The sequence below is a fragment of the Crocodylus porosus genome, unplaced genomic scaffold, assembly GCF_001723895.1.
Source record: "Crocodylus porosus isolate Cpor-Errol unplaced genomic scaffold, CroPor_comp1, whole genome shotgun sequence".
In the NCBI taxonomy this organism is placed as follows: domain Eukaryota; kingdom Metazoa; phylum Chordata; order Crocodylia; family Crocodylidae; genus Crocodylus; species Crocodylus porosus.
In genome coordinates, this window is record NW_017728947.1 from 80,580,866 (window position 1) to 80,593,393 (window position 12,528).

Below are 12,528 nucleotides of genomic sequence, written 5' to 3' on the forward strand. Positions count from 1 at the left end.
CCCCTAAGCCAATTTGCCACCTACCTGACTGTGTAATCATCTACATCACAGCCTGTCAGTTTATTTACGAGAACAGAATGAGATACCATATCAAAGGCTTCTTAAAGTCTAGGTAGATGACATCTACTTCGACTCCTGCGTATAAGCATTTTGCGACCTGACCATAAAAAGAAACAAGGTTAGTCAGGCAGAATCTACCTGCAATGAACCTGTGCTGATTTCCTTTCAGTGTTATTTCCCCTGCTGGGCTCCCACAAATGTGATCCTTAATGATTTTTTTCAGAGTTTTCCCAAGGATAGAGGTGAAACTAACTGGCCTATAGATTCCTCTCTCCTCCCCTTCTTGAAGATAGGGACCACATTGGCTCTTTTCCAGTCCTCTGGGACCTGACCGGAGCACTATGAGTGCTCGAACACCCGGACCACTGGCTCTCCTATAACACTGGCCAATTCCTTCAGCACCCTTGGATGAAGTTCATCTGGGTCCGCTGATTTGAACACATCCAGCCCCTCCAAGTTCCCCTTCACTAAGCTTGGGCTAACAGCTGGCGGGCTGGTGTCCCTCCTCTGTCTATCAACGGTTCAAATGGGAGATTTGTCTTGGTATGCATCTAGGAATACAGACGCACAGAACTCATTGAAGAGCTCAGCTTTGTCCCCACCTCTGTCACCAATTGCCCTAGTTTGTCCTGTAGGGGTCCTATGCTATCCTGTGCCTTCCTTTTGCTCCCTATATACCTGAAGGACTTTTTGTTGTCCTTAATTTTTGTCACCAGCCTAAATTCTAATCCTGCTTTGGCCTTCCTAACTGATTCCCTGCAAGTGCAAGCCAGGGAGGTATATTCCTCCTTGATAGCTACCCCTTGTCTCCACAGCCTGTATCCCTCTTTCTTTGCCCTTAGGTTTTCCTGGACTTTCCTGTTCAGACACAAGGGCTTCTTGGCCCCTTTGCCCCCTTTTATGTGCAATGGGATTGTCTCCTCCTGCACTTCCTTGAGGACCGACAACGTTCCTTTGAGGTACAAATCACCTCTAGCCTGGCATTGCTCAACTCTCCACAGGTCTCAGGGATCTGCACCTCAGACCACATCAAACATAAGCATAACCACTATTCAGATGCAAGAAATAAGCTTAAACTAAAAGCTTGGAAGTTTGTGGGAAATCTCTTGAATTCCATCCTACCTAACCCCCCTTGTGTGTCTACACTGGAGTTTGGTCACCTGGGTGTGTGTAGCTCTGCCAAGTCAATGCTATCATGTGGGTTTAGCATATCCAGAAACCTGGCCTCAGGTACACTCTGCAGCGTAGGCATACCCTCAATAGTGGACCAAACCAAAATTCTAGATCAAAACAGCAGTGGAGTTTGATTAATCTGGACCCAAACTCAGTTCTGCAAAGATTCAATGCTGGTGGATTTGACTGGAACCAACAAGAAAGAGAAACAAGTTTGAAGTACTTTTGATCTTACCAGCTGAGTCTGCTGCAGAAGTCCTACCGCTGGTCACCTCCTCTGTATTTATTGACTGCAGATCTGTATAGGATGGTGCAATGCTTGGGCTGCTCGTATCCTCCGAGTTGGTTGTCCAGCTGCTCTCAGAAGCAAGAGGTTGTCTCTCGGAAGAATCTGAGGAGGGAGTTGTCCAGCTGGGTGCTTTCGATGGAGAAGCTAGGTGTGTAAAACAAAAAGAAAGATTAGTGCACTGTGAGAGACTCTTACAGTGACAGACGGGTGAGAGAAGTGACAAAATGAATGGCCTTTAAGGCTCTTTGGGCTACAGATGGCATGATAGACCACTAATCTATTAGCAGAGGGGGAAGGGCATGGTAATAGCAGGTTAACACCATTCATCCCCTTTGTCTCTAGAGATCAGGGGATTATGTCCTGGTTTGTTGCATAAACAAATGTGCCAGTCAGCCTAAACCTATTTCTTCTCATCCTAAGATCCTCCTGGGACTGTGTACAATTCAACATGGCTGTCTGCTTCTGCTCAAGATGCAAGCAGGCATTGGCACAATATGAAGGTCTATTCACCGAGGCTGACATGGAATGGCTGGACTATGGGCAGATGCTCGTGGCTAGAACAGAAGGAGGTATACTATCCTTTATATAGCTTTGGTGGGGAGCTTGGAGTAGGCTTGGCTTTAGCTTGAGTTAGTAGTTCATGATTTTCATTTCACTCCCTGGTTTTCAAATTGGAGAGTTGCCCAGCTTTAAAAATAGTAAAACTCCCTGAACACGTGAGAGTAACATAGGCAGCTGATTCCAGGACTAAGCATTATATTTTGGGATGAGGAACAGTTCAGCATTTTGCCACTTTAGAACTGAGATCCAACATGTCCATATTGCAGACCACTAGCATGACCATAACAGGAGTAAGTAGGTCTGTCCTGAGATCGTTTTAAATCATGAAAATGCTTTGGCCACATGCAAGCTTTCTTCCCTCAACATGTCTCATGTAATGCAACTTAAATAGATACCAAATCTGCTTTCATTCTGTCCTGTGAACTGTTGACACATGGGTTGAAAAGTTCTTCTGTTTTACTTTGGCTCATCGTTTGCTATCATGCTGCCTAGTAATTCCTCACAGGAGCCACTTACCACAATAGTGATCTCTACGACTACAACAAGAGTAACACTTGTATACCATCCTGAACAGGCATTTGATAAATATATAGACATAATTACATTAGTAATTCTTCCTGCCTCATCAGCAGAAGGCCATAACTACTTCAAAAATGTATTAAATCAGAGTATTACTACTGCCCCCCCCTCATAAACACAGGCCTAATCTCCACAAAAGTAAGAGTTATCCCACTGTTATATTATATATATACACATATACACACATATATATATATATATATACACACACATATATATATAAACACATATACACACACATAAAATTGCATGTCACTGTTATATAAAACAATTCATTGCGTGTACTGGATAAAATCAGAACTGTTCAACTGTGTGTCCTAAACCTTATACTGCTAAAAGGTGAAGGAGGTTTTTACTGTAGCTCAAAGAGCCGAGGCCTGGGATTTTTGGAGCAGTAAAACTCAAGTTTTATTCCTGTTGTAACTGCCAAGTTCCAAATTCCTGTCAGACAGAATAGTGAATGCCCTAGATCACTCTGGTATTATATTATTTAATCAAGCAATCCCAGGCCATGCTGCCCACTTGAATGCAGCAATCCAATTGGGTGAGTGCAGCAGGGAAATGACAGTCTGAAAAAAGAAACAAAACTGGCTTGATGACACAAGCCAGAAATGGGCCTGTACATCTGATATGGTTAGATGCAGCCTGCACAGTAGAGAAATTGCAGTCTAAACTGATTGCACCAGGTTTTGAGGCCAAAGTCTTACTGTACTAATTTGCCAGATTTCATTGCCAAACATTAGCCCCAGCACAAACTTAATCTGGAATTAATTACATCTTCCTGAACTCATCTCCAGCAAAAATACATTGTGCATGTTTTGTCCACAATCCTGTTAGAATTTAATTTAGAATTAAACTAAATCTGGTTTGTAGGGCATGGAGAAGCTCCAAATAAATATAATTTTAAAATTGCATCTGCATATGAGAATGTTGGGAATAACTAGACACAGTGCAAAGAGATTCATTACTGAGAAACATAACTCTTAACATTAATGCTTATTTCAGCATCACATGGGCATCCACATAGCACTGACTAAATTTCTAAAATCCCGTTCCATAATACACTGGGTTTGGTATAACATCTGTTCTGGGTTTTCTAGGACATGATTCTCTTCCTCTGCTGTTCCAAAGAACTGCTTGTGGTTAGGAAGGGGGTGCCCTCAGAACACTGCATGTGTCTTCACAGAAAGAGATTAACACAGATGATGCATCACTACTTGCAACAGTACTGAGTACATTGTGCCAGATCTGCATATTTTTCATCAGCTCAGCAAGATTTTTTTTACAGCATCATTTTCTGATTTCCTAATTAGGATCACCTGTTTCCTCCAATTTAATTTTATTCTTGATCCAGCTACTGCTTTTCAAGTCATTACTGTAATGTTCCAATGATACATTGAACACAAATTTTCAGGTGGGGACTGGAACAGTAGGAAGTTCAATTTTAAGAAAAACAGTGTCTTCCCTGAAGGTGGTAATATTCTACACACACATTAGTCTTATAGCTCAGTTGTTGGGGGCCTGATAATAGGCTGATACTGAATATTACATTAAGTGCAATTTTTTTATGGTTCTTCTTAGGGGAATAAAGGTCAATTTATAATCATAACAATTCAGTACCCTCATGACTGAAGGAAAAAGAAACATCAACAGATGCATGGTGACTATAAACCCTGACTTCCAACTTAATTGAGAAATCTATGGCATCCCAATTTCTACACTAGGAAATTTGGGGCATTATCTGTGAAGTCTGGGGCCCTATCCCATATGCAGGTTCAACTCGCATTACATTGGCTTGTACATTGGATGAGAATAGCAAATAAATCAGAAGGGGGATTTATCCATACGCTTGTAATCTCCAGAATATTATTGATTGTTGGTGTGCAGAAAATATATTTCTTACTAAAGAGAATACATCTTGAGGCAAGGATGAATAGACTGTCCAGGCTATATCTCTACTTTGCCTGATCAGCAGGGATCCTAGTTTTCTGTGGGGGAAGAAAAAAAAAGCAGAAAATCTCCATTTAAAAAAACACAAGAATCTGTTTTTCTGCAACCTGCTAAGAGCATGGCCATGTCCCACAGAGAATGGCGCCATTTCTGCTCTTAGTTTTGCTGCAGTTTTTGCCTCTTGGCCAATGAGCAACATGCACAGATCCTCCCCCGGTGCTGAGTGGCTTAAAGGCAAAAATAAGAGAAAGCAGAAATGGTGCTGCTCACTGTGGGACGCTGCTGTGCTTTTGGTAGGTTCTGAAAAAAAACCTGGGTTCCTTGTTTTTCCGTGGCTCCCTTCTGATCAGACTGCCTCCATATTTCTTGTGTGCATCTGCATTGTTGTCTTTTCATGGGTGGATTCCAGTCTACTTTTGTATATATACACACGTGACAGCATTTTGGATAGAGCTCTGTCACTGAGAAGTTGAAAATCAGGAAATCTAAGCTCCCCATTGCACATGACTGATTTGACAACTGTGTTTAAGTGATGTAGCAATAAACTACGGTGGTACTTAGCCTGCTTGGCTAATGGCTAGTGATAAAACTTTTCACACCAGAAGCTGGTCAGAAAAGAAAGGTGACAGGTGTATAATTACGTCTGTCAATGCTCTCTCTTCTTTACTCTTTTGTTTAATTTGGCAGGAAGTATCTGGGAAGCCAGCCTTAAAACTTCATTTTAAGTTATTTTGACAGGAACAGAATGTTTTACTCAGTCATAGCTGACAGGTTTTTAGGACTTGAGCTTCATAAGGGGCCTAGACAACTGGCAGGAGAGAAGCTCTGCTAAGGATGATGTGTACATTGATCTTAGAAGATGCACATAATTTTACTCAAATACCATAGGATAAACTAAGAGTTGAAAAAAAACAACAACTCAAGAGAAAGAGATTGGATTTAGAAATATGAAAAAAAATCCTGTAAGCATAAAGAAACAATATTTCATAATTCAAATACTGCCACATTTGCCAATTCAGGATTCTACATCCAACATGAAAGTGGCTGAGGCCACACACCCCTTAGGTCACACTATCAAGGGTCACGTGCCTTGTGGGCTGTACCAGAGGGGGTCATGAGCCCCAAGTGTGCACCACCACCTGCTGCACTGTGCACCCCTCACACTGCTGTTGCATGTGCCCATGCATGCACCTCCCACTTCACTGGAATGACTCCACGTGGATGCTCCTTTCCACTGCTATGCTGCATGCCACAGACTCACCCTGAGCTCTCTATGCTACATTGCACCACCCTCTGCAGCAGGCACAGACCATGGAAGCTGGGTGCAACCTCCCCTCCACTCCTGGGGTGATGAAGTGAGTGGTGGCTGGGTGGCCTAGAGGCCACAATTTAACCCCTCATGGGCTGCGTGCAGGCCATGGGCTGCCTGTTGCACATCCATATTCTGTAGGATTAGGATTTGTCTACGAAGGAAGATGGAGCAAACTGCCTCACTGCATGAACAAAGCGATTCTATTCCTTAACACTCTACTTGGAAAGCACATTATTATTTTATTATTCTGGATAAAGAGATGTTTAGTTTGGAAGAAAGTGCCCACATGGGCTCCTATGCTACAACAGTCCTGGTGGAAAAGCTCATTTCTTAATAGCTGTTGTGGTCCATTTCCCTGGATCTGAAAGAGAAACTCTTCAATCTTATTTCTCAGCATTAAAACTCAGAATCCATGAAGCAAGCTTCTACCTAATGATACAAAGTGGACTATATCGCTTAAACATTAAGTCCAACTTCTTGCAGTTTCACATCAATGCAAATAAAGTGATTTGTAACTGTTCACTTCAAAAGAAACTTCAGCTTTTCTATGGAAAACCTTGCTGCTTTCCAGCTTCTTGCAACTGCTCATTAAACAAAATCCAAAATGAAGGAAGCTTTCCTTGGAATCAGATCCTTAATGACATCAGATCGTTCAGTTGAGGGAGTGCCTAGCAATTGCTCCCACTGCAAGCCTTATACTGGAAACATCCTTGCAATGCATATCTTATGTCAGGCTGTTCAGCTTTTAAGTGGCCAAGGGCTGAATGCCCTGAAGGCTGCACCAGTAGGGAAAGCTATGCAGCCCCTTCCCCCTGGGTCACACACTGCACAGATGCCCTCTACCACTGCCCCATGCACCAAGGGCTCCACTCCACCTCAGTACTGCCACAGGGCAGCAAAAACTGGAGGAGGGAGGGAAAACCCAGAGAATCTGGCTGCTATTGCAGCCCAGGGAGTGATGGAGGTATGGTGATTGGGTACAAGCCTGGGGTCACAACTTAATCTGTCATGAGCTACCCATGGCCCACAGGCCGTCAGTTGGACAGCCCCACCCAATGTCAGGCATTGGGTACGGATAATCAATTCATTATTTCTGCAATCAGAGACTTAAATCCCCCCAGCCCCCCTTTTTCACATACCTTCTTGCTTTCCCAAGGCACTTTTCCTAGTAAACTGTATTGTAGTTTTACAGATGCACAGCCTAAAGGATCCATTCTCTAGAGAGGGTTATTGAGGCTGGCTCTACCATGCCCATGATGAATTCTAGTAACTCAGACTTGGCAACAGCTTCCTTTTCCTCTAGTAGCAGCTGGTACCTTTTCTTTTCCTTAATTTTAATATCTTTGAATCTTATTTTGTTTTAAGCTACTATTTTCTTCTTAGCTCACATCCTACTATGGCTTACAGGTAGCACAGCATGAAAAAATTTGCTTTCCTGTGGACCAGACAGCCAGGAATATGGTATAAGTCCAAGTGTTTTGAGCCATTTAGAACTAAACAAAGCTCCAGGGAGGAGCTCGGGTCAGATGATGTCATCAGTCTTTTCTAGTTCTAATTTCTATGTTTTGTTGAATGCTTTGTTGAATTCAAGAGCAGAGCTCTCGCCAAGGGGACGTCTGAGAGGGAACTTGCTAACTGGGGGCCTTCTATGTGACATAAAAACATTAAGTAACATGCCATTTATGATTATTTACATGTCACAACACCATTCTGTCATAGAAGTATTTGGGTGGTTCAGCTGTCATGACTTCTTATGGTCTCACTCCTAGCTTTAGGGGTTTTGGTCAGCCACAGAGTAATTATGAGAAAAATCAAATTCCTTCTCTTTCCAGCAAAAGGAGGATATAGGAAGAGGAAATCAACAGAACATGCTACTTCTTTAAACAGGACTGTGTTTAAAGGAAGTTTGAATAAAATAGGCTAACTTCTCAGGAAATAATCTACATGACCTGGTGGCAGATGGTCATCCACCAACAGATTTGGAAAACAGAAGCATTTTGACCGCTAGAAACCATGAGCTTTTGCCTGGTGTGTGGCATGTCACAATCAATGCAGCAGGAAGAAGTTTTCTTGACAGTGCCCCAAATCAACACAACCTTTATTATGAGGCTCACAATGCATGTTGTTCCTTTTCCTGGTTGTATTTCAATTGTTAGGCTTGTCTTAGAGCTTCTTAATGACTGTCTTAACTAGAGAATGGGCCTTGTTTCCTCTTACTCATTTTCAGGTATTCTGGTTTTCTGTTTAAAAAGCACAAACTCTCTTATAAAAAAGCATGTTCACCGATTTAAAAAAAATCCAAAAACCTAAAATCCACAATTAAAATGGAATGCCCTTATATCAATTTAACACAATCTTTTATTGACATTACAATTTTAAAGCACTCGGGAACCTTACTGGTGCCTCAGTCACTATAACAACAAATTTGAAGTACCTATAACTTTTGGTATTTGATTCTGGGTTTTATTTATCATGGAATATCAGAGCTCCCCCTGCCCCTTTGCTCACCAGGATGCAGATCCAGGCCCCTCACTCCCCACCCACAGGCCCTGGCTCCCCACAGCCCTGCCAGAGGGGGCCCCAGCTGTCAGGGCTATGGGGTCAGGGACCCAGGTCTCCAGCCCCCTGTCCCCGCAACAGTGCCCAAGCCCCAACTGCCACACACAGGAGGCGGCAGCTGCTGTGGCAGAGCAGAGAGAAGAGCCTGGCTCCCTCTCCTGCATGAGCAGCACGACAGGAGAAAAGCCTGTGGTGGTGGTGGGGGATGCGTATGCAGGCTGGTGGCTGCAGGGCCAGGGCTTCCTGCCCTGCTGCCCTCTCCCTGGGGCCTCCGTGGCCCATTGGGCGGGACCTGGAGCAGTAGGGGCTGCCTTGTCAGGGTGGCATGGGGCTTGCAGTGGCAAGTAGCTTTCCTGCCCTGCTGTGCTGGGTCCCACAGGCCTGCAACGGGCAGCTGAAGCCTGCAACGGGCAGCCTGCCCTGTGCACAGATCTGGGGGACACATGCTCCCCTGGGAGTGCATGCAGCAGCAGAGCCAGTCCCTGAGCTGCCCATGGCTTCATCCCACTCCCTGCCTGGACCCTGCAGCTGCACATTCTGGACCCAGCCCTGCCCAACCCCCTCCCTCCCTCACTATGGGAGCCTCAATTCCTGCCCCACCCCCCCACAACTTACCTGCAGGAGCTGCTCTCCAAGCTACCAGGCAGCCACGTGCATGTGTAAGCGCACACATGCACATGACACTCCTCTGCCTGACCATCCACCTCCCATTCCCCCCAGCCCCTTGCAGACTGGAACTCTGCCAGCCTGCAGAGAGCTCTTTGCAGAAGTGGGAAATCCAAGTGTTTCTCTGTTGAAATGAAAAATAGGTACTCTTCTTAGTTAAAAGGGAAAAGTCCACATTTTCCCCCACTTTTCCTTGGGAAATGGAAAACCCAGATTCCTGCTGATTTCCCACAAGTCTCTCTCTTGCTCACCAATAATGTGCATTTCAATGACCATTTTTTCCTCTTGCTCCACTCCCTGTGCATATCCTCACCCTTAAGCGTGTGCATCTCATGCCTGCCCCTTCCCTAGTGTGCCAAGTCCCTATCATTACTTCTTTTGAATCTGACAAGCCTACTGATTCCTAGGATGAGTCTAATGTGTTTCTTTGTTATTCTTAAAATAGAAGCATCTCAAGAGAGGGACTCTACTGCTGGGTGGACAGTATGGGGCCAAACAAACAAATAATACTGTTGCACTGAAAAAGCCAGAACAATATTGCTTTCCCTTTTTCTCATGGCCTATCCTGCCCTCTCTCATAAGGAGCCTTTAAAATGCAATTTTGTAAGCAGTTTTCAAAACATGTTTTCAGCCAACTTGTTATGCTGGGTAATCATCTAGTGAGCTCTGCAACCACTCCATTCTGGAGACAGAGATGGACTATTTCATAACAGTTTAAGAGCGCTTAGAGAAACATGATCAGGGTGCTGAGCCTGCAGGACACTGCTTCCTATAGTGGCTACACAGGAAATAAGAGTTCAAGCAGCTCTTTCCTCCCCACAGCACTCTCGCTACTGACAGCCTGTGTTTAAGCTAGGGAATTTTCTTATGCTCTCCCAGGCTGTAGCCAATCACTGTCTTTCCTAATCTGAAAAGTTAGCGGCAGGAAATTAATAAAACCAACACCACAGCATCTCTTGCAAGCACCCCTTCCCTTTCCAAGCCAAAGGCTTGTTTATACCTCTGCAGCAGCAGGCCCCAGCAAGGTAGGCCAGTGTACACCCTGCCCATGCTCTGCATACACACACTGAAGTTTACCAGTGTGGCTGCTCTAGCTTTTCTCCAAAATCTGCTCTGAGATCCTCTGAAGGTTGAGAGCTCAAGGGTGGGTGTTGGGGATGAGAGCAGCCTCACTGGCTATCTTTCAGGTCTGGAGTGTACCTGTGGATTCAGCTTTGGTGGGGGGAGGGAGGGAAGGAGGAGGAGCACTTAGCTGTCTTCTCTAGGTATAAGCTATGGTATAGACAAGCCTTTAAAATCTCTGCAATGCTAAAATTCTGCTGCACACTGTGCCCATTAATTGCTACACCAAGTAGGTTACTGGAGGATGGTTGTCATGGAGAGTCTCTTGCATACAGCTATTTTTTTTTTTTGGGGGGGGGGGGGGAGAGAAGACCTACAAATACACACACTCAAAATGTAACCCGTACATGAATTAGTCCCTATCACAGCTTCTGACTGTAGAGATTCCTCCAGATGAGAAAGCTCTACATGAAGAAACATCCTCCACTGTCCTCCATCCCGTTCCAAGAGTGTGGCATCAGAAAATGGAAACTGCAGTGTTCCAGGTGTCTATCAGGTGGAGCACAGAAAGGGAGAGCAGTCCTGGCCCAGAAATAAGGGTTTTAAAGATCAGAATTGACTCTTTGAGGTGGACAAAGAAGAGGAGCACTAGTACAATGTTCTCTCTTCAGTTTCTGCCCTAGAAGGCAGACTGCACACTGATGGACCAACTGCAGTTCTTGAATGGCTTTCAGAGTCAGAGCATGTAAGGGTACATTGCAATGATTGAGACTAGAGGTTGAAAGGACACTGATGACTTAGAATACATCTTTATATTGGAGGAGAGGGTGCAGTCTCATGCCCAGCAAAAGGTTAAAGGGAGCTTTGTCCAGTGGCTTTTGCTAGGCATTCAGGAGCCATGATTAACAGAAGAGGACTGAAGTTGTACCCTGAAGTGATTGCTGGATGCTTAGTGCCCTGAAGACATGGGGAGCCATAGATTCTGTCAACTGCTCCAAACATATGTAATGTTTTTGGTTGCCAATCTATATTCTCTGACACTTTTTGAAGTCTTTAAGTAACTGAAGGAGGTAGGAAAGGCCTAAAAGATTGGGGCCCCCACAACATTTCAAAGCCCTTTTCTCTCTTTCCATGCTTTTCAGTGGCAACCAAAAGTACTCTTCCTCTCTAGCTCTCAGGGTGCTTAAGTAGCAGCACCTTTTCCTTTCTGTGTTAGCCATGACTTCTTGGAAACAGCTCCTGTTAATGTGTGATGGCCCTTAAAGGATAACTAGGGGCACCTACAGCCAGTTTCCAGCTGCAATGCCTTCTAAAAAAAAAAAAAAAAAGGAATAGGGCTATAACATCATCTTTTTCCATTGGAAGGGAGAGATGAGGATATGTCCACATGCTTTCCTGGGTCAAAAGAACCCAGGTAGAATGTCCAGAGAGAGGCAGAAGACTGGAAAAAGGCAGAAGACAGGTCAGTGACACTGTAGTGGGAAGAAAGTCTAAGGGGATGCTGGACAAAGCCCAAAGATGGACAGAGCTGAAAGTCAATGGAGCCGAGCACTGATTTACAGCAGCTGAGCGTCGAGTTCAAAGTCTCTAGTGCAGACTTAAAAAGAAATCAGTAAGAACTTACAATATAAAGAACACACTTTTATCATCTCAAAGTCTTGGCTGGCTTCTGCTCCTTTTGTGACTTCCAAGACACTATGTGCAGCACTAGGAAGCAGCATTACTAGGCTAGTTATTGCTAGAGCCCCAAGCCATACCATTTGCTTTCTTTTCTACCCCATTAGCCTCCAAACACCAAAGTTTCCTTCACACCCAGGACCCTGAGATGCCTATTGATCCAGGACCTCAACACTAGTACACGTGGGAAAGCCCCCATTAGAACCAGATCTGCAGGCCCATAACAACTATGCCAGCAGCTCCCACTTCTCTAGCAGAACCAATTTTGATACAGTCAGGCCTTTCACATTACATTTATTCAGTGCTTGACAAATGACTGCTTGGTGCAGCAGAATGGTAGTGAATCAAGAACTCGAGGAGGCACAAAGAAACATTAGAGAATTGAGGGCACAAGCCAACTCCACCTTTTCTGGGATGCAAGATCTGTCCCCATTGCTCAGATCTGTCTAAGCACTCCTGTAGGGAAGACTGATCATATTTAGCTATGTCTACGCACATGGCAATTGTAGCAGCAAGGTTCTGACACAGACAATCCCTTTTCCCAATCACCTCTGGGCTTGCATCTTGCAACAGGTGCATCATGAAAATCATCTCCTTAAGCCCACAGGATGCAGTGAGATCAGGCTGGGATATGGGGAGG

At 44.5% G+C, this 12,528-nt stretch overlaps 1 protein-coding gene across 1 annotated transcript in view; it reads right to left on the reverse strand.

The window, feature by feature from the left end:
* Positions 1–12,528, reverse strand: part of STON2 (stonin 2) — a 171,563-nt gene that overhangs the window by 134,867 nt on the left and 24,168 nt on the right. The window contains exon 4 of the mRNA XM_019551141.1: positions 1,469–1,666. Coding sequence (XP_019406686.1) covers positions 1,469–1,666 — 198 coding nt within the window. The remainder of the gene's footprint in view (positions 1–1,468; positions 1,667–12,528) is intronic.